This window comes from Schistocerca cancellata, chromosome 2 (assembly GCF_023864275.1).
Source record: "Schistocerca cancellata isolate TAMUIC-IGC-003103 chromosome 2, iqSchCanc2.1, whole genome shotgun sequence".
NCBI lineage: Eukaryota > Metazoa > Arthropoda > Insecta > Orthoptera > Acrididae > Schistocerca > Schistocerca cancellata.
In genome coordinates, this window is record NC_064627.1 from 380,121,284 (window position 1) to 380,143,996 (window position 22,713).

The 22,713-nt window shown below is 40.8% G+C and overlaps 1 protein-coding gene across 2 annotated transcripts in view; it reads left to right on the forward strand.

The window, feature by feature from the left end:
• Nucleotides 1-6,897: 6,897 nt before the first annotated feature.
• Nucleotides 6,898-22,713, forward strand: part of LOC126161775 (endonuclease/exonuclease/phosphatase family domain-containing protein 1-like) — a 124,819-nt gene continuing 109,003 nt past the window's right edge. Inside the window, exons 1-3 of one of the 2 annotated variants that reach the window (XM_049917844.1) lie at nt 6,898-7,013; nt 9,393-9,480; nt 17,998-18,195. In XM_049917844.1, coding sequence (XP_049773801.1) covers nt 18,046-18,195 — 150 coding nt within the window. In that variant the 5' untranslated portion in view covers nt 6,898-7,013; nt 9,393-9,480; nt 17,998-18,045. Of the gene's footprint in view, nt 7,014-7,044; nt 7,209-9,392; nt 9,481-17,997; nt 18,196-22,713 lie in introns of those variants that run through there. The other variant, XM_049917845.1, reaches the window with a different exon arrangement.

Consider the following 22,713-nt stretch of genomic DNA (forward strand, 5'->3'; position numbering starts at 1 on the left):
GCTGACTTCTTACATAATGTTCAACTGATGTTATTACAAGATGTTTTATTGAATGATAGAATGGCGATGTACTTCCAACATGATGGATACCTGGCACATAGCTCGCATGCGGTTGAAGTGGTATTGAATAGCATATTTCATGACAGGTGGATTGGTCGTTGAAGCGCCATACCATGGCCTGCACGTTCACCGGATCTGAAGTCCCCTGATTTCTTTCTGTGGGGAAAGTTGAAGGATATTTGCTATCATGAAACACTGACAACGCCTGACAACATGCGTCAATGCATTCTCAATGTATGTGCGAAATTACAGAAGGTGAACTACTCGCTGTTGAGAGGAATGTCGTTACACATATTGCCAAATGCATTGAGGTTGACAGATATCATTTTGAGCATTTATTGCATGAATGTGGTATTTACAGGTAATCATGCTGTAACAGCATGCTTTCTCAGAAATGATAAGTTCGCAAAGGTACATGTATCACATACGAACAACCGAAATAAAATGTTCAAACGTACCTATGTTCTGTATTTTAATTTTAAAAACCTACCTGTTATTAACTGTTCATCTAAAATTGTGAGCCATATGTTTATGACTATTACAGCGCCATCTATCACAAAGCGAAAAAAGTGATCCAAGTAAAACATTCATATTTCTTAACGTACTACACGAATATGTAATAAAAAATGGCGGTTCCTATTTTTAAAAAACGCGGTTGATATCCGTTTGACCTATGGCAGCCCCATCTAACAGGCCAACCATAGCGCCATCTGGTTTCCCCCTTCAAGCTAGACAAGTTTCGTTCTTTGTAGTTTTTTCGTTTGACACTTATTTCGTGAGATATTTGACCCGGTCACGATCAATGGACCAGTCAGTAGTCAGAAATCCCAACTCATATATATATGAAAGGAAAAAAGATATACAGGATATGAGTAATTTCTACCCAACACCTTTTAGGTATTACAGTAACAGAAATTCTTCTATGGAGTAGAAGAAGTTATCAAGGAGAAAGTTTCTCAGTTTCTTTTTAAATCTTATCTTTCTGGCTGTCAGACATTTTATATCACTGGGTAAGGGATCAAAACTTTTTGTTGCGACATTGTGCTCCCCTTTTTGTGCTAAAGACTAACATAGTGTTGAGTTAGTAATATCATTTTTCCTTCTCATATTGTAATTATGTACATCTATGTTCCTTTTTAACTATGGTGATTCATTTACAACAAACTTCATGAGGGAATAAATATACTGCGAAGCGGTAGTCAGAAATCCCAACTCCTTCAACAGATCTCTACAAGATGATAATGGGTGACCACCACATATTATTCTTATAGCACGTTTTTATGCAATGAAAACTTTCTTTCTTGAAGATGAATTATCCCAAAACATTATTCGCCAATATTTGCAATGATTCTAAATGAACTAAGTTGTTTTAGAAGTTTCAAAATGTGATTTTCCCAATGCAAATTCTCATCAATACAGACATCTAAGAAATTTGAAGTTTCCACCCTATTTATTGTGCCTTACCATGTGTTACATTCATCATTTGTGTAATACCCCTAGATGAGCAGAACTAAATATGTAATCTTTCGAAACTTGCAGATGAAATCATACACAGAAAACCAGTCAATGGTACTTTTAAGAACAATGTTTATCAATTCTTCTGTTTTTGTATATATGCTTGGATTGATTACATGACTAGTGTCATCTGTAAAAAAAACTGATTTTATGGGGTTATGGCACAGACACCAGTTACGATTAACAGACCCTTATTAAGTGCCTAAAGCTTTATTGAGGACACTGATTTTCCGTTTATACTAGTATTTCAGTACCATTTGTTCATTCAGTTTTGTAATGAGATCTTCAGAGGTCCAAATTGAATGATTTAATGATAATTATCATGACACTCCCTGTGGATGTTGCCCATCCATTTATTAATAAACTATTGGTACAGCAATTTGCTGTTCTTTTAGTGAAGAATCTTACGATTGTTCCATGGTTTATAATGGGCTTAGAGTAACAAACATGATTCTTTTATGAAAATCTTGATGTTGATCTGTTCGTTTTTGTAGGCCAGTGCTAATGGCCAAAAGTTACTGGTGATACATCTACAAAATTTTCTTTATGTGAAAGCGTTAGTAAATTTCTTTATGACATTTAAGAAGGAAAAGTGTCTGCATTGAAAAATAATAATAAGGTTGCTGTGCACAGTGCCACTAATGATATCCACGATTTGCTGGTCAGTATTGGCCTCCACCAATCACTGAGCTATTGGCTTTGTGTGTAGGGGTACTTCCATGGCCAGTAAAGGGAAACATTTTTAAGTTTTGTGGCCAGTGTGGTGGCTAGCAGCAGGTCACGAGACCTACCGGCAACATTTATTGGATGGGTCTTAAGTACAGAGGCCGCCAGTAGAGTTGATTCAGCTGTGGTGTGCGGAGTTGTGCCGTTGTTTTTGTACCTAGATCAAGTGGCTGTTGTGGCTTGCTGCCATGTTGTGAGTTGATAATGCTTGTTTGAAAGCAAAGAAAGATACCGGTACTAAGAAGAATGTTAAGTGGGTGCCAGATAATATTGAAACACTTTTATAAACTTTCCAAAACCATGAACTACTGTGAAATATACTCCATGAACATTACTCCAACAAAACAAGATGGGAAATTAGTAGGTTGAAAATGAAGGAAGACCTTACAAGTCTCTGTTTAGTTGTTCTGATTTTGCATTTTTGAGAGCTAGAATAAAAATAATCAAGACAACACACGGAAGAGAGTTACTGAAAGTTATCTTGTCAAAAAAAAGCAGAGCTGAGGCTGAGGATGCTTATACGCCAAAGCTACCTTGGTTCAAAATGGCTGGCATATTTCTAAAAAGCATTTTTGTAACTCGAGACTCAATCAGATCTGGCAAGTTAACATATTCTATTCTAAGTACATGGCTTTAAAATAACTCAATATAAAAATAGCTAAAATTGTCTTTTTGGAATTTCAGAATTGTTAATATATAGAAATGTTTAATTGTATTTTCCAATGGAAACAAAAACATTTCATGGCAAATTTTTTTAATAATTTGATAACGAATTTGTTTTTATTCATTACTTACAAAAAATATTTACAAACTTCCATATCATTAGATTAAACTGTTAATCATAAATTGTTAAAATTCCAATTTTACAAGAGTAAAAGAAATTGTTGTACAAAAGTAGATAAAATCAGAAGTTTGAATTACAAATCAAATTCCACCATATTTACATTCCAATGGCCTTCATTTGCTAAGGAACTTGACCTTCTTTGTCGAAGTAAGCAGCCATTTTATCCCTTCTCTCTGATGCCTTCTTTGAGTAGGCATTTGCTGTATGAACACAACCCATGGGTGGCAGCTTGGCTCGAAGTGTGCACCATAGGTGCGGATGCAGCACTCTTGTATCTATGTCTTCATAACCAGCCCCTCCCCTTTCAAATTATGGACCTGGCGATACTGTATGTAACGAGTTGTGAATCATACATACAGCTTGTACAGTTAGATCAACTGTGAATAAAATAACGTCAGTGTCTTTCCGATACACTCTAAATCTAGCTGCTAAAATCTTGAATGCGTTCGCAACAACTCTGCATGCTCTTAATAACCGGTAGTTGAATATTCGTTCATATAGGAACAAGTTTCTTCTTCAGAATGGTTTCATCACATCTGTATACAGAGGAAATGCGTCATCTGCAACAATAATGTATTCATGAGCCAAATTGAGGCCGTTTTTGTCAATAGCTGTTTTCAAAGTAAACTTTCCAAACCCACTTCTATCATTAGCCAAATGTTCAAATGTGTGTGAAATCTTATGGGACTTAACTGCTAAGGTCATCAGTCCCTAAGTCTACGCACTACTTAACCTAAATTATTCTAAGGACAAACACACACATCCATGCCCGAGAGAGGACTCGAACCTCTGCCGGGACCAGCCACACAGTCCATGACTGCAGCGCCTCAGTCCGCTCAGCTAATCCCGCGAGGCAAAATAAAATAAAAACATCAAAATATAGTTTATTGATTTGTTAGTCCATATAAAACCAAACAATATACTGTTTAAATCAGCAAATCATTGTAAAATTTCAACAATGTCACGCTTTTAATTTTCAGAAATGCCCCACTGAAGAAAATGATATTGGAATACAGAAAGCCACCAGTGTCTTCACTGAACGTCAAGAAAATCGAGAACATGATACTCAAGACATGGATGATGGTAGCCTCTAATTGCTAAGAGCACAGTAAAAGCAACAGGAGCCTAAGAACAAATTTGCGACACCAATTGTAAAGAAAAGTCGTATTTCAAAGCTTTCCAAAGTTGAAAGTGCATTTAACAAATTACAGAAATTTGCTATGGATAGACCACTGACTTCTGAAACAGTACTGGACAAGTATGGGCTGGTTGGCCAACATGTTGCTTGCCAATTGAGAACACTTTCTGTCAGAAGCTCTGCAATCTTGCAAGAAAAATTTCAGACCTTATCACCAAAGAAAAGCTAAAACACTTGCCACTGGATTCACCAGTTGCTGCTGCATCACCATACAGAAGTACATTTTCGCATCTGTCAGATGAAGAGAAAGACCTCACCAGTTTCGACTCAGATTTATTCACAGTTGGTAAGATTATATACAGAAATCTTCAGTAGTTTCTCCACAAATAAATACTGAGTTCAGGTTTACAAAGAGTAATGCTTCGTTTGTAGTTGACTTTGTGCCAATTATTATACCTGAGAAAAAACCTGCCTTATCAAAGTTTCATAATAGTTGGTATTTTTTGTTTCTAAATGGTAGGCCTAAACAATGAGCTGAAAATAATTCAATCATTAATTTTTGTTTTATTTATATTACTCAAAATTTTAAGTTACTTAAAAAATTGCATAATTACTTTATTTTTAATTTACTTTTTCAATCTGAATCTTAAATGTATAATAGAAAGTATGTCTAGACACCTTTATATACTTCTACTTTTATCAAATTACACAATAATCAACTACTAAAACTAACCTTTAAGTACTGTTGGAATCTGCTTATTATTGGTTGGAGAACTTCAGGAATGAATCTTGAAATTATGTGCTGGTACGCCAAATAATAATGCAAGAAACTGAAAGCTATCACCACTTGCTAACAGTGTAACCTCTAGTTTTTGTTTGGGAATTACTGCATTTCTCATAATAATATCTTTCTTGGCTATCAGAGGCTCAATTGTGCTCAAAAGCTTATTAAATTGTTCAACAGACATTCACAGTCGTCTCTTATATTCTAAAGCAGGGGCGGGCAAACGTTGCACGCGGCTCATGAGCGCACAGCGCTGCACGTGTGCTGCTCGCGTGCAGTCGTAGAATGGGGCAGTGGCGACAGCCGCAGGTTGCGGCAGTGTAGTACAAGGCTAAGCTGCGGACGTTGATGCGTAGCGACCACTACGTAGTGAACGTTGTATTTCAAGAACCGGAAAATGTAGAGTGAAACAAGGAAAAGGAGAAGTGGAGATTTGCTATCTTTTAAAAAGTAATGGGAGAATCATTTTTTCTTTGTGCAAAAATGTGAAAATTCGAAAAGTTTAATATGTGGCAGTATTCTCGCTGGTCAGCGGAAGTTTGGTATTGAAGGCCATTATAACAATTTTCAGAAGGACGAGTACAATTTATTGTCGGATTCTGAGAGGATGGGGAAATTGACTGAGTTTAAGAAGAGCGATCTGACGATACCAGATGAATCTGTCGTGGTTGCTGTTGTCACGAGAGATCTGCGACTTCCTTTCCCCATGTCTCTCATCTAACTGATTTAACATTTTATGGACCACTGTTTTCAGTTTTTCAGGACGACAACAATAATAGCCCAGCGGTACGTACAGTTATAAGATTGCGCTTAATATAGCGAGAGCTGGAAAACCATTTGCTGAATTAGTAAGTGTCCGTTAAGAGCAAACATCAGAGATGAAAATTTAAGTAACTGTTCGCGTTTGTCTGTATGTAGAAATTTTGTTCCACTCCACCTGTGATAATTAAATAAAACGTATCGTAGGTAATAGGTACTCCTTCAAACCACGATATCTTTCAAGCACTCCTACTAACCTTATTCCTTCACTCAATAAAGCAAGCTAGGAAACAAAATGCATTGCACAGGACGGAGCGGACAGAAGGTATGGTGGGGAGGGGAGGTAAGCGGGTGGCCAGCTTGCCACTGTGTGCACGCAGAACAACTGTTAACTGCACGCATGCAAGGGCACCGCACACGTGCAGGATTCCTGCCCGCCCCTGTTCTAAAGGATCTTCCACTGACAGTTAATGAAACTAAGTGGATGATGCTCCAAGGGTTTCTCTTCGATATATCCAGTCTTTTACCCACACTCTATGTTGACTTAAAATGGTTCTCACCTCCTTACTTACAGTTATAACAGTTTCAACCATTGCTCCATCAAAAGCCTCCTCAAACTCATTTTATCACTGTCACATTCCACATTTTTCACCAAGTAACACTTAACACTGTATTCTATACCACCTCTAACGACACACTGGGGGACACAGGTCAGAAAAAATTGGAAGCTATTATTGGCCTTATGTATAAGCTTACTAGCTGGTAAAACCGGCCAGAACTGGCTACCACTACTAGCCCTGTGTTCAGCAATCTACAGCGCGGATACTTGCGTGTCGTACTATATCACGTTACATTACCTCGCGAAAAGGTTACAAACGGTATAAAGTAAACAGATGACCCAAAGCTTTTTTGTATCCTGTTTTTAAAACTGAAAAAGCTATGCTTCTGTTATATGTTGAACAAGATGCTATCTCTGCTGTATAGACGTATAGGAAGTTGTTAATACTAAAACTTGAAATTCGCGGGGCAACAGGAGGAGTGTCTGAATCATGTAGCACTTTGATTTGAGTAGTTTACGCTGAGTTGACACTTTGCATCTGTACTGATCACCAACAAGTAAATCATGCAATTGACTATAATGACACGATCTCCCTGTCATGCGTTACATCTAATCTCACCCTATACAGGTGCGCTAGATTAGTTTCAGAGCTGTTCTCTTCCGTGTATCAGCAGTTCTTATCCAAGATGAGTCTTCAAGGAGGTTATCGGCGAAACAGATATTCAATGAGTTGTCTATGTTAAGCAAGGGCAGACGATGCTGAGTAATCGAAATATGACAGGAAAGCTTTTAGGTGTCAGTGGCCCATAAATTTTAAGTGAAGGTATTTTTTAGAGGTTAGAGATTTTACTAGTATTTTGTATTTACTACCATATGCTCGGATGATAGACTGACGCGAGGCTTATGTCATCGCTAATCATAAACTAACCTTGTGCTAGTTGTATACACGGTAGCATTGGGAAGTGGTACGATGTTATTTAATGCCCAGTAAAACTTGAGTTACAGGAATGTGTTATTATACACTGTGTGGTACAATATTCTGTAGATGCAGAGTAAGCGTAGCTACAGTGGGTGCACCTTGCTGGAAGTTATGTTTATGAAGTAAGAAGCGCATAATCTGGTTTAGGCCTGTGTGTCCCGTCGTTGTTATTCCGTTTATGCTATGTTGTGATTTGCACAGAGCGTCAACAACAAAATTTGTGTTAGCACCACTTAACAGAAACGCCGTTTATAGGCATACTGCTGAAAGCTGTGGACAAAAGTTTTGTTGTTGCTGTTTGTAATATGAAAACAAGTTGTTGCCAGTTAGTAGGGGAACAAGCACAACGTCAGTACGTTATTTTATATTAATACTATATACATGCCAAAGAAACGAAACCTACAGGGGAGGGGGCGGGGTAAAGGATCTCATCCGTTCCCTACATTCCCGGCCAAATTTAACACTCGCTTCTGCATATATTTTAAAAAGTCGCGACTATGATCCCTTGTTCATTACTCTCCGAATCCATTTTAAAGTCGATAATTGCTTTCTCAATAAGTATCTTTTACAACCTATGATACCACTCGATAGTGAATGTGAAGAATGTGGTACACAGTTTCGTATATCATTCATGATTTCCTGTACAATATATCAAGGCAAACATCGAGACATGGAAAAGACTAAAAAGGATATGTTGAAAAAACCCACTTAGTGTATTTTCTGCTGACCACTATGCAGTTGCATTAGTTAATGTGAAAATAAACATTAGATAAACCAAACTGCACCAAAGAAGAACTTTAGTGAATATTTCAGTGAATTCAGTTGGCAAATTCCACTTATGAAGGTAGAAGATAGTGGCAGCAGGTTTTTGTTGTTCGGTCTCTCTCTCTCTCTCTCTCTCTCTCTCTCTCTCTCTCGCTCTCTTTTCACATATGAAATATGAAGAAATAACTATTTGTGAGTTTAGATAGTAATGAGGTCTCAAAGGGGAAGAAGGCAGTGTGTACAAGCTCAGTGGGCCTATGCTGAGTACGCAACAGTGTTTGTTGCCACTTTTCTGTGTAGTTTTGTGTATAGTGTTTTAGTAGTAGCTAATATCTTCCATGTTACTGTAAGTGGAGAAACTGCTGTTTATGATTTCTGTTGTCAGTGGAATGTTAAATTACCAATATTCCATACTTTCATTTTCCTTCTTAGTCGGAAGAAGTGACCCTTTTTCAGGGAGAAAATGTGATAAAGTACAGTTCATCATGAAACATACTAATTTCTGTTGGAATTTTGGAATTCATTTTATGCTTGATCGTAAGAACTACTGACATTAAACGGTTCATCTGACTAACATTGTTGATGATCCTGTTAATGTAATTGTTCAAGGATTTTAATCCTATAGCAGATTTCTTGTTTATTCATAATAAAGTTTTTATATGCTGTCCCCTTAACAACCATTTATACATGCAGACTACAATTGGGCATCAATTGTGCACAAGGATGCATTGTAGTACAGCACATATTCTCATTGTACATAAATGATTTACAATACAGTGTAAATTTCGATGTTAGTTATATACTAAATTTTTGATAGGCAACTGGTATCCTAAGAAAAGTAGTGTGACATTTAGAAAGACTTACAAAATTTCAGTACTTTTTGCAACGTATCACAGGCACAGTAAATATAAGCAGATACAATATAATGTTCGTAGTTAAAAAGTAAGTTTGGACACAACTAGAGGATGTTATCAGCAGTAAATCACCACTGCCACTGACATAAATGCCTTGGCAAGCACATTCAAGGTGACATGAGATTGCAGTTCATTGGCAGAATTTTGAGCACCAGCACATCTTTTGTGAATTCATTTAGTGTATACTGTGATGCCTTGCTATCCTACTTTAAATTGTGTAGTCAGCATATTTTGAATTTATTACCTACAGCTGAAATGTAACTAGAATAATGAAATAGATTGGTTACAATTCTTTTGTACCTCTTATGGCACATGGAGCATTACTAATACTCCCATTTTTTTGTTTCAGACATGCTCAGTAGTCAAAGAAAGGTGTTCTGATATTTTGATTGATCTTACCTTTATGGACAACCAGTGTGTTCAACTTGAACCCTAAGGTACGAATTATTATTTTTTTATTTTTATTATATTTCACAGGATAGAGTAGACTGAAGACACCAACAACATTAAAAAGTGATAAAAAAACTAGTACTGTATGAATTGTAGTACGCAGAACACAATTATAGACTACAAAATTAAATATTAAGTATAAGAAGATAAAAAGAAAATGTACTAAAAATTAATTAATCAGATGACGATAAAGAGGTATTCAACAGGAGTAGCCAGACAATAGCACAGTATAATGAAGAAAGCCAATGTCTTTCTTCATTGTAATTTCAAGTGTTCATACTTCCCTGAAACCCTGTGTATCAGTTACGAAAGTACCACAGGAAGTGGGAACAATATTCCCTTGGTGGTTACATTAGTTTGTAGTCATTTATTTTTTGTAATGTTTTCATGTTGTGAATGAAATCGTTCATTGGTTGTTTCTTGTTCGTTGGTCTGGCAATGCAGTATTGCATTGTTAACTACACCTGTATCAGAATAACATTTGATTGACAGATGCACATGAAAATGGGTGATGTAACCGCAGAGTGACATGACAATGTTGAACAAGATGGAAAGCTTGACCAAGGTCATTTTGTGGTGCATTGTTGCTGTGGTAGTTTTTTTTGTAAACAGCTAACTGTCAATCACCATATTATTTCTATTCAGATGTAGTCCTGAAAGAGTTTAGAGGGAAGGAAGAAAGGGGAGGGAGCAGGAAAGGGAGAAGTGGATGAGAAATAAGGAGGAATGAGAAAGGTTGAAATAAGACAAGGAGGATTGTGCCGGCAGAACATACAATGCCGGGAATGCAGTTTGGCTGGTGGAGGTGTGCAAATGGTTGAGTTGGCTGGGGGGTAAGGGGTGAAAGAGAAGGATGAGGAGGAGTGCAGCAGGCGTGTGCAGGAATGTGGGAGGTAGAGGCAGCAGGTACATGGGACTAAGAGTGGGACACATGGGCTCTGGAGCCAGTGAGTTTGTGTGATGCACAGTGATGATGACATAGATTTTTTTTTTGGTGGGGGGGGGGGGGGGGCAGGGCAGAGGAAAGAGAGACTTTCGGGTAGACAGTGTGAGTGCAGTAGGTTAGCAGAGACTGTAGTCAGCAGGATTACGAGATTGAAGGATGTGCTGTGAGGATAACTTATACTTTTTTAGTAAAGCTTGCTAGTATTGAGGAAGTAGACGTAGATTTGAACATTTACTAATTGTGTTGTTATCTGTATAGTTTGGGAAAGCTCATGCTGGAGAGAAGGATCCAGATGGCATGGGTTGTGAAGCAGATATTGAACTCAAACGTGTCACACTCAGCAGTATGTTCAGCCACTGGGTGATCCACTCTGTTGTCAGTCACAGTTTGGCAGTGGTCATTCATTCTGGAGGACAGCTCGTCCCACATTCCTATCCTGCACACCAGCTGCCTCCCTCCGAGCCACCAGCTACCCCTCACCAACTGCTCCTCCCACCTCTTTCTCTCATGCATGTGTGCATGTTGGGGGGAGAGGGGTGGCACTGAATGGGGCCCACTCATGCGACACCTACAGGCAAATTGCTTAGGAAACTTAGTACTCTCAGATTTCTTACCATGCCTATGGGAAAGCATGTCACACAGTTCTTCAATGATTCTATGAAGCTTTGATTGTATCCTGCTTGGAGAATGGCTGTGCTGCCTATTGGTTGACAACACAATCAGTACTGAGCTTGTTTACCAAGTGAGGCAGTGCTGTATTTAGCACACTGGAGTCGCATTCAGGAGAATGGTGGTTAAAACCCACATCTGGCCACCATGATTAGGTTTTCAGTGATTTTCCTGAATCACATTAGGCAAATGCTGGAATGGTTCCTTGGAAAGGGCTTGGCCGATTTCCTTCTCCATCATTCGCTAATCCGAGTTCCTCCTCCTCCTCCTCCTCCTCCTCCTCCTCCTCTTGAGCTTGTTAGACTTGTTCATCAAAGTGGTGTGTGGTTAGCAACTGGAGCCTTCCGGGCAAACCACGTAGACAACCTCGCACTGACGGTCAGGTGCTAGCAACTTTTGGCAAGCTATATGGACGCAGTCAATCAGATGCTTACCCATCCATGTTATTTGAATCTGTTTTATGACTCACTGTTTGGACTGGCTACAAATTGCCCAAAAATATGTAGACCAGCTGATGTATGAATGGAGGCTCTGTGCAGGGATATACAGGTCACCTCCCCCTCTCCCTCTTCCTCCCCACGTTTTGTACAAAGGTCTGTGATTCAGGTGAACCTTTTCTGGAGGAAAATACTGACACTGGCATTCTCAGAAGTCTCTTCTGTTCGGTTCTCTGTGACCACATCCAATTTGGAATGCATCTACACAGTTGGATCAAAAGTCAATGACAAGGTTGGTTATATGTTTGCATACTCAAGGCGCGAGGAAAAGCAGTCTGCTGAGTGCATACAATGTATACACTGTGGACTCTCCAGGAGGTTCTTTCATAAGTTCGTGCATGGCGCACATGGGGCCCCGAGCTATTGTGGCCCATTCTTCATTCCCTGGCTGCATTTCCTTCCCTCCCTCCCTATCCTCGGTCCTTCCCTGTTGCCACCTCCTTTCTCTCTCTCGGTGTTCTGATTTATGTCGACCTGGCTATCCACCTGGTTTCCTGTATTGGTTGCAATTTTGTTCCTTTTGCCTGTTCTTTCATCCTTTTTGGTGTTTAGGTTCCCACTTGAGGTTTAACCTCCATTTCAAAATTTCCTGTTTTTAGTGTGAGCCACATGGGGAACAGCTCCCTCCCTAGCATCTACAGTGTGGATTCCTCTCCTGCCTTCCTTTCCCTCTCCCTTCCCCACTTTAGCCCCCTTTCAACCTACTAGGTCACCAGCGTGTGTGATGGGGCTGTTATGTACCCTTATGGCTGAGCCCCCTGACAACACAGGGATCACACTACTGATATCGGAGCTGTTCCCTGGTCGGAGTGAGTGGTATCAGGGCAGATGCTTGGTGCGTGAAGTGTATCAAGCTGCAAACATCTGGCCATACTCCAACAACCGTCTCTTCAAATGGTGAAGGGTCCTTGACTGCTGCTTCGTATGACCTGGCTACTTTCCTTTCCCAGACTATGCCATGGGAGGAGGGCCAGGCTCGCAGTTTTGGGATGAAACCCTTTTCCCTTTACCTCATCTCTACTAGGACGGATGGAGACACTTCACCACCACAAAGCCATTGTTTATTGTGGAAAATGTAGAGGACAAGTTTGGTAATATGTGGTTGTGCTCCCTGTTGATCAAAGCTACTTCTGCCACCCAATCTGCAGCTCTTCATACCTAGGGTAGTCTTGGCAATGTCCCTGTGTCTATCACTCCTTTCCAATGTCTTAATATGGTCCAGGGAGTAATTTTTCATAGGGACCTCATCCTAAAAACTGATGAGGAACTCTGAGCTAATCTGAAGTGACGTGGTGTTCATTTTGTTCAATGTGTGCAGAAGGGTTGCAAAGACAACCGCACTTATACTGGCACCTTCATTGTGGCTTTTGAGGGGGATACCTTCCCAGAGAAGGTCAAGGTTATGCGCTACAGATGTGACATGAAGCCGTACTTCCCTCCACCTATGTGGTGCTTTCAGTGCTTAGGTTTTGGGCATGTGTCTTCCCGCTGAATGGCAGACCCTTTGTGCGGTGACTGTGGCCACCCACTCCATGAGGGAAGCCCCTGTGTTCCGCCACCTGTGTGTGTCAGTTGTACTGGCCACTCGCTGGATTTCTCGGCTTACAAGAGAGAAAAGAGGATGCAAGAATAAAAGTCCCTGGATCACCTGTCTTATGCTGAGGCTCGGCAAAAGTATGAGGAACTCCATCCAGTGCCACTATCTTCAACTTTTGCCTCTGTTACTTCCTTTCCTCCTCCTCCCTCATCCTTATCTCTGCCCCATTCCACTCTCCCCTCTCCCTCCCGTGCAGTTCCCACGACCTCTCTTCAGGGAGCTGCTTCCCCTCCCCAGCCAAAGAAGTGCCCTACTTCATCAGCATCTGCTGGTGATTGAGCTCCCTCCTGGGACCCCTCTCCCCGGCATCTCTCAGGCCAGAAGACTGTTACTACCACTCAACTACGAGGTGCACCATTTGTCCATCTGTGTGCCCCAAGGTTGCCCGCTCTCTTTCGGTTCCAGATCTTACAGCAGCCTATACTCCCCCTGTGCCCTGCCCTCTTCCACCTCTGAAAAAGAAACATAAGTCCCAAGACAAGGTGCCCCGTGGAGGTGCCATCTCCACCCTCGCAACCCGAGTCTGACATCTTATTTATGGATGTCACCCCATCCTTGTTGGTGACAACTATTGGCCAAGTGACCTGACCTCCTCCTCGGCTTCTTTGTCTACCTTGGACTCATGCCACATGATCATACAGTGAAGTTGCAATGGATACTATAGTCACATACCGGAAATTCAACGTCTTGTCTCCTCTTATTCTGTGTTCTGTCTTGTTCTTCAAGAAACGCATTTCCGTGATGACCACTCTTCAACTTTTCATGGTTATTGGGCATTCTGTCAAAACCATGCTGGCCTTGGGGTAGCGTCTGGTGGGGTCTGCACTTTGGTTCACTCCAATGTCATTAGTGACTGGATCCCCGTACGTACCACCTTGGAAGCGATAGTGGTTTGAGTGCAAACAACTCCAGCAATCACCATTTGCAAAGTTTACCTCCCTCCAGGTAGGCCACTTGCTTACGTTTCTCTGTCTACCTTAATCCAGCAACTCCTCTCCCCATTTCTCCTCCTTGGGAACATCAGTGCCCACCATCCACTGTGGGGGAGTGTCACTTCAACAGATAGATTGACCAACTTATCACAGACCTTGTTTTGTGTCTCCTCAATGATGGCTCCCCTACCCACTTCAGTGCCGCTCATGGCACCATCTCTGCTATCAATCTCACAATCTCCTACCTGCCCTCGTGGCTTCCCTTCATTGATCATCCCATGATGACCTTTGTGACAGTGACTACTTCCCGGTGATTCTGTTGTTTCCCTGCTGCCACCAGGCAGACAGGCCCCCACGTTGGGCATACCGCAGTGCCAATTGGCCTTTATATACATATGCTATCCACTTTGACACCCCCTCTCAAATTCCATTGGTGTAATCATGCAAGGCATCTCTGCCACTGTTCGTCATGGTGGTGGCACTGCTGTCCCCCTATTTGCAGGTCCCACTCATCGTTGGCCAGTACTGTGGTGGACCGAGGATGTCGCAGTCGCTGTCCAGGACCGCCGGAGGGCACTGCAGTGATTTAAGTGACACCCTTCACAGACCAACCTCCTCACTTTTAAGTGTCTTGGTGCTAAGGCTCGTTACCTTATTAAGCAGAGTAAAAAGGAATGCTGGGAGCACTATGTTTCCTCCCTGGGGTTGTATGCCCCTTCTTCACAGGTTTGGTCAAAGCTCCATACCCTTCTGGGCTGCCAGAGAAAGTCAATTGTCCAGGGCCTGAACCTCCAAGGTGCTCTGTGCACTGATCCATTGGTCCTCACACAACGCCTCACAACTCACTTTGCGATGGCATCATTGTCCTTTTCCTACCCAACTACCTTTCTCCGGCAGAAATGCAGAGTTGAACAGACCCCCCTGTTTCATCCCGCACCACACTGAGCCCTATAATGCACCCTTCACTGAATGCGAATTGGTGCAGGCTCTTAGCTCTTCACAAGAGACAGCCCCAAGGCCAGATTCCATCCACAACTAGATGATCCAACACTTGGATGTTCCCCAGAGGCAATAGCTCCTCAGGGTCTTCACCCACATTTGGCTCACAGGTGCTTTTCTGTCACAATGGTGAGACAGTATAGTTATCGCTGTCCTTAAGCCCAGGAAAAACTCAGTCTCTCAACAGCTACTGCCCAATCAGCCTGATGAATGTACTTTGCAAACTGCTTGAAAGGATGGTCAGCTTCAGATTATGTTGGGTACTCTACTCTCGGGGCCTTTTGTCGCCTTATCAGTGTGGCTTTTTGGCAGGGTGATATCCAATGACCATTTACTCCAATTGGAATCAGCCATCCAACAGGCTTTTACTCACTGCCAATGCCTTGTCGCGGTCTTCTTTGACCTACATAAGGCGTGTGACATGGTTTGGCGCTATCACATTTTAGTTACACGCCGTGACTGTGGATTCGGTGGTCCCCTTCAGATTTTTATTCATGAATTTTTATCATACTGGCTCTTATGGGTTCGAGTTGGCACTTCACTCAGCGCCCCTCAGATTCAGGAGAATCGTAGCCCACGGGGTTCTGTGCTAAGTATCACATTCTTCCTCATTGCCATCAATGGGTATGCAACCTGTGTTGGGCCTCTGTTTTTCCCGTCGTTGTACGTTGACAATTTCTGCATCTGGTGCAGCTTCCACTCAGTAGAGTCTGCTTAGCGCCAGCTCCAAGGCACCATCCAACAGGAATCTGTGTGGGTCACCGCTGATGGCTTCCATTTTACTACCTCCAAAATGCGGGTTATGCATTTTTGTCGTCGACCCACAGTGCACCCCCTTCCAGAACTTTATTTAGGCAACCAACTCCTCAGTGTTGTAGCACAGTCCCATTTCTTGGACCTTATTTTTGATAACAAGCTGACATGGCTCCCCCACATTTGCCACCTAAAGACTACATGTATGCGGAAGCTTAATGCTCTCTGCCTCCTGGCCTACACAACTTGGGGTGCAGACTGTTCCTCCTCCTCCATTTTTACTGTGCCTTGGTCTTGTGATAGGACTGCTGTTGTTTTCTATATACATAAGTGATTTTGTGGACAACATGAGCAGCAATCTGTGGTTGTTTGCTGATGATACAATGGTATACGATATGGTGTCAAAGTTGAGTGACTGTAGGAAGGTACAAGATGACTTGGACAAATTTCCAGTTGGTGTGATGAATGGCAGCTAGCCCAAAATGTAGAAAATTGTAAGTTGATTTGGATGAGAAGGAAGATCAGACCCGTAATGTTCGGATACAGTATTACTAGTACTCTGCTTGACAGCCACATCATTTAAATATCTGGTCGTAACATTGCAAAGCAATATGAGATGGAACGAGCATGTGAGAACTGTGGTAGGGAAGGCAAATGGTCGACTTTGGTTTATTGGCAAAATTTTAGGGAAGAGTGGTTCACTTGTAAAAGAGGCTGCATATGGGACACTGGTGCAACCTGTTTCTGAGTATTTAGGATCTGTACCAGGTCAGGTTGAAGGAAGACATTGAAGCAATTGAGAGGTGGGCTGCTGGATTTGTTATTGGTAGGTTCAAACAACACGTGTAAGTGTTACAGAGATGCTTCCTAACTCAAATAGGAATCCTTGGAAGGAAGGCGACATTCTCTTTGAGGAACATTATTAAGAAAATTTAGAGAACTGGCATTGGAAGCTGATTGCCAAACAATCCTATTGCTGCCAACAAACATTGTGCGAAAGTGCCATGAAGATAAGATATGAGGAATTAGGGCTCATATGGAAGCGTGTAGACTGTCGTTTTTCCCTCACTCTAGTTGTGAATGGAACAGGAAAGGAAATGACTAGTTGTGGTATAGGGTACCCTCTGCCATGCACCGTATGGTGGCTTGCGGAGTATCTATGTAGATGTAGAAGATATCATGAAATGCTGTCAAGTTGTGTATTACTATTGTGTGTGTGGTGCCTGTTCTTTGGACATGTGCGAAAGAACAGATACTGCACACACAATAGTAATAACCACAAAATGCCAGCAGCTCAAGCATTCTGTTCAGAATGCATACCTCTATCAGAGTTTGTATATTGGTGACTGTTCTAAGAGAGGAAATTGTTATGTCTAAAACAAATGCGAGCAAGCTATGGTTATTTATGTTGCTAGTGGGCCTTATTTTCAAACTATTGGTATGTGTATTAGTAATCTCCTTAGAATGATTAGCACTCTCTCTGGGAGGTTTGTAGCAGCAAGTACATAGTCCTCCACAAATGTTTACGTATACCAAAATTGAGAATTGAACAGTATATAGTTTATCATTAATGCAGAAATATTTTTGAAAAAAGGAGCACAAGACATGTATAAAAACATAGATTCAGAAATTTATTAAATTCACTGGAAGGCTGATGGCCTAGCCAGTGTCTGAATAGAATAAATGAATACAACTGGGCTGTCTTTATATATTTTTCAGTGTGTCTATTGGATCTAAAGAAATTTGTTTCTCAATAAGATAACTTCAGTGATACAGTAGTTTTGCCAATTCTTAAAGAATGTATTTCAGTGACTTGTTATTATACGTAGTTTCCGGAGAAATTACATTTAGTTTGACATCACCTTCCTTTGCAACATTTTTTCTGTAAAATATACAAGGCATGAAGATTAAACACTTGCAATATTTTTATCACTGGCTGTGTATAATTTTATCCATTTTTTGCTGTTTGTAGTACATGTCTCATTACTGATATTTGAACTTTCTATGTGATGCAATCCTATCTCCAATATTTTAAATAATGTGTGACTTTATGCAGGACTAACAGATTTGGTATAACGTGAAACTAACTCATGATTATTATGTTCTTCTAGGAAGGACATTGGTACTTTTAAATTCTGAACCACATAGTGCTGACAAGAATGGGTCAAAATACAAGTGTTCCATCTGGATCACATTTGGGACGAAGGAGATCTTTTCGTAATTCCTGGCGCTCTCCCTTTCCTCGGCGATCCCACACGCACAAGAGCTCTTTAAGTGCTGCTGTCAATTTCATAGATGTTGATCCAAAGGTAAATAAAAGTAATTTCCTTGTCTCTTTAAAATATATTTTATGGGTAGGTGGTCTTTTGAACAGTTGCGAAAAAGTAAAAATCTTTACCAGACTGGGACTCATTCGAATCTTTGCTTATTACAGACAGTGGGTTACCAATTGTTCTATCAGTATGTGCCTCACAGGCTGACAGCAAATTTTCAACTCCTCGCTTGTTTTCTTTCCACCTTCTAATGTCATGTCATGTCGATTTTTAACAATGTGTGTGCATCAAAATATAATAGTGAGTGCAAATTGGGCACATTGGTGACACAGAGGTGGTTGGTGCTTAAGAAATGGTAGATTATAATTTGAGAAAAATATTATTAGCTGCCTCCATTCACAAAATTGTGTCTACACTATAATGTAACACAATACAGCATGAGCACTGGAGATCTGTATTCAGATGTTATGGGTATGTCTTTAGATGGAAGTACCGTATTTACTCGAATCTAAGCCACAGCTTTTTTCCGGTTTTTGTAATCCAAAAAACCGCCTGCAGCTTAGAATCGAGTGTAAAGCAAGCGGAAGTTCTGAAAAATGTTGGTAGGTGCCGTCACAACTAACTTCTGCTGTCGAATATATGTAGCGCTACACAGGCATGCTTTGCAGGCACAAATGTAAATACTGGCGCCAAAACCTCTACGTCAGCAAATAAATTTAAAAAAAAAGGTGGAAGATGAGCTTTTATCTCCGCCTCGAGTTTCGACCACTGTATTTTCATACATTATACAATGAAGTAAATACAAATTCTGTATTGTTCGTCTTCGAATGTAGCAGCATTTAAATGTACTACAAAAATCTGACTGGCAAGACTGTCTGGGATGTTTGTCAATATGGCCAACTCTACGTTCTGAATTTTTTCCTACCTGTGAGAAGAGATGGTTGCTAATAGGAACTTTTATGAATTGTGAATCACAATTCACCAAAAAATAATACGAATATAAACATTTTGCCACATATTGTTTCGTGTTTGCTGCTATCTCATTTAAATCCTGTCTGCCTAATAAATTACGAAACTGGAGTGAGACAACAGCAAACGTGGAAGAATATACATACCGTGTCATGTTTATATTCGTATTATTCTTATGCCTAATAGTGATACAGTCAGAAATGAAGCACGGCAATTGACTAGATTTTTAAATCTAAGATGACACTAATTTCTGTGCAGAATGTAATGTACTAAAGAGGCGCCTGCAAAGATTTTGAAACGGAGAAAAATTTTCGCTAAACTCTCGTTCAGAACATCTTCTATCATAGGCAGTCTATTATTTGGTTCTTGTTGATAATTATCAAATAAAGCAGCAGTGTAAGTAACAACAAACAGCAGTCTCTTTCCATTGTTTCGCTAATGAGACGATTCCTCTCTCTCTCTCTCTCTCTCTCTCTCTCTCTCTCTCTCTTTTTTTTAATTGTAAGCGGCGGTAGCACGGACAAAAGCAAGCCATACCGCGAGCGGCAACAGGCCGTAAACACTCATTATCAGAATGAGACAAACAATGCATGACTCAGTACAATAATGTATTTTCAGCTTAAAGTGACGTAAACACCTATAACAAAGAGAATGGCACTTGTCAGATCAAAGCAAAATAAGCAATCGATTCAAACCAGACGAAGCACGTGAAAAAGGAAGGGTACCTGTATAAATACGGACGGAGCGCCTGACGCATAGCAGTGGCTACCTGGTAAAGCTTAACTGCTAAGCTTAAGACTCGAACCAAACTACTGTAGCTGTACTGTCATTCATTCGAACTAAATTGTGTCTCATATTACAATGGACCAACTTTATTTCGATTTGGAGGTGCGGCCTAAAACTTTTCTCTCCTCTTGAATTTCGAGTCTCAAATTTCAGGTGCGGCTTTGATTCAGAAAAATTTTTTTTCCTTGATTTCGAGTCTCATTTTTCAGGTGCGGCTTAGATTCGAGTGCGGCTTAGATTCGAGTAAATATGGTAAGGCTCATTCCATCTCAATATGAAACATGTGCTTCTTACGTGAACGTATGTCCCTTGGTAAAGAATAGTGTTTCACTCCATTGTACATTTATGTTTTCAAAAATTTCAAGCTCTGCAACAAGATAGTAACTCTACCCATAAAAAAGGATAATTCTTTTAATGGCTTTATGTTCATGTGATGAGATCTGAATGTTGTTCTCTCTAAATTCCAGTAATATGAGACAGGAGCATGTAAATGTAAATGGTCAGAAAATATCAATTTTTAGTTAAAGCTCATGGGATTCTCTCTCTCTCTCTCTCTCTCTCTCTCTCTCTCTCTCTCTCACACACACACACACACACACACACACACACACACACACACACACACACACACACACACACACACGTGGCAGCTGTCCTCTCTAGACACCTTAGTGACACTGTGCTGATTAGTGATCTCAGCTGAGGAAGTTAGTGGCGGTCAAGAAGAGGTGTGGAGTGGGGATTCGGAGGGACAGCAATTTTGGGGTTGGAGGAGGTGCTGTAGTGCTGCCTGTAGTAGTGTGCAGCATCATGGCAGACTACTAGGTGCAGCATTGTACTGGAGAGGGGGGGGGGGCAGAGAGATGGAAATGACTATGTTGTTGAGCTGGGAGGGAGGGAGGGGGGGGGGGGGAGAAGGTGGTGAAAGGCAAATGTAAGGCTGGAGTGGGAGCAGGGAAGGGGTAGAGGCAGTTGGTGGAAAGGGACTTGTGAAGGTTGATGCCAGGGGTGTTACAAGTATGAAGGAGATGTTGCAAGCAGAGTTCTCACCTGCACAATTCAGAGAAACTGATGTTGGTGGGAAGAATCCAGATGGCATAGGCTGTGAAGCACTCGTTAAAGTAAAGCACATCACGTTGCATGACATGCTTAGTAATGGTGTGGTCCAGCTGTTTCTATGTAGATGAGAACGGCAAGGGTTTGAGAGCAGGGGTAGAATATGGTCAAACAAGGATATTATGTAGATTGGTTGGCAACAAAATATGACTGTGGGAGGGATGGGTTGGATAGTGGGGGTGATATTTCTCATTTCCAAGCTTTAAAAGGAAAAAGAGTGGAAAGTATGCATAGTTGAAGGATACATTAGCTACTGAAGTTGGACATTAAAGAGAAACAATACACACAACAGGAACATGCCCTTGAAAGATTGTTACACACGAGCAAAAGCATAGCTCTTTCTAAGAGAGTAGCTAACTACTTAAACAATGATGATTTAGGAACAAGTGTCATTTTAAAACATTTCAGATACAGGTACACCCACTACTTTGCAAAAAATGGGAAAGAAATTCTACACGTCCTGAGAAATGAACTCATTTCGCACAACATGAAAAAATACAGTGGCACTTGCAGGTGGTACAAAATTAGAGAACAAATGTATGCTTTTACTTTTGGTTTAAATTTAAAAGATTAAAATGCAATAAATGTGGTTTGGTTGATTTTGGGGAAGGGACCAAACAGCAAGGTCATCGGTCCCATCAGATTAGGGAAGGATGGGGAAGGAAATTGGCCACGCCCTTTCAAAGGAACCATCCCAGCATTGGCCCTAAGCAATTTAGGGAAATCATGGAAAACCTAAATCAGGACGGCCAGAAGTGGGTTTGAACCATCATCCTCCCGAATGGCTTGGTAATGCAATAAATGTGTGAAATGAATTATGGAAAAGTTAATTTTCTACCACTAACCTTGATTTGACAATAAACAACACAAATGAAATGTGTCTTAAGAAACTATCTTAGCTCTGTCTTGCTACAAGCTTTCGTGCCATGGGTAGGGTGTAATAGTTTGCATTGCACCTGTTGTATTATGGGTCACCAGTTCAAAGCTGACCATCAGCAGTTATTTGTTATTACTTATTTAGCACTTTTAGAAGGGTCTTGAAATATGTTACGTTTGTAATGTTTGTAGACCTGGAATATTCGATGGTATTATAAATAATAGCTTTCTGGAACATTCGATGTTTGTCTAAGTAAGTGCACTCTCTGTCCAGGAAATCCATTCTGTTCTGGCTATATGTTGACGCCAGTAATTAAACGTGCTTTCATTTCTATATGTTGCACTTTTTTGACAGCTGTGCCTTCAGATTTGGATTGGATTGTGGTTTCAACATGAGGTTGTCTGGTGGAGGCACAAGATATCCTCAAGACATCTACATCACCATGGCTCCAATTAGGCATCATAACAATTGTTTCTTACACAGACAACAACCAGAGTACAAGCAATAAATCGTTTCCATGGTCTGTACAATCAGAAGACCAATGGCTTCCATGCTGGTAGTAAGTCAAGTTCATATCAGACATCTGCCAGTATTTTCTGGTTGGTAGCGAACAGAAGAGGTAAAGGAATTCGACCGAGTCGCCAAAACCAACAGGTGAGATGACGTGATGTGTTCAGCAAATGTGTTCTTCTACTTGGATGGCACAGCCCAGCAGTGGTTAGAGAACAACAAATAGAAAGCTAGTAGCTGGGACAAATTCCACACAGAATTTCAGAAAACATTTGACGACAGTCAGCAGTGTCCTT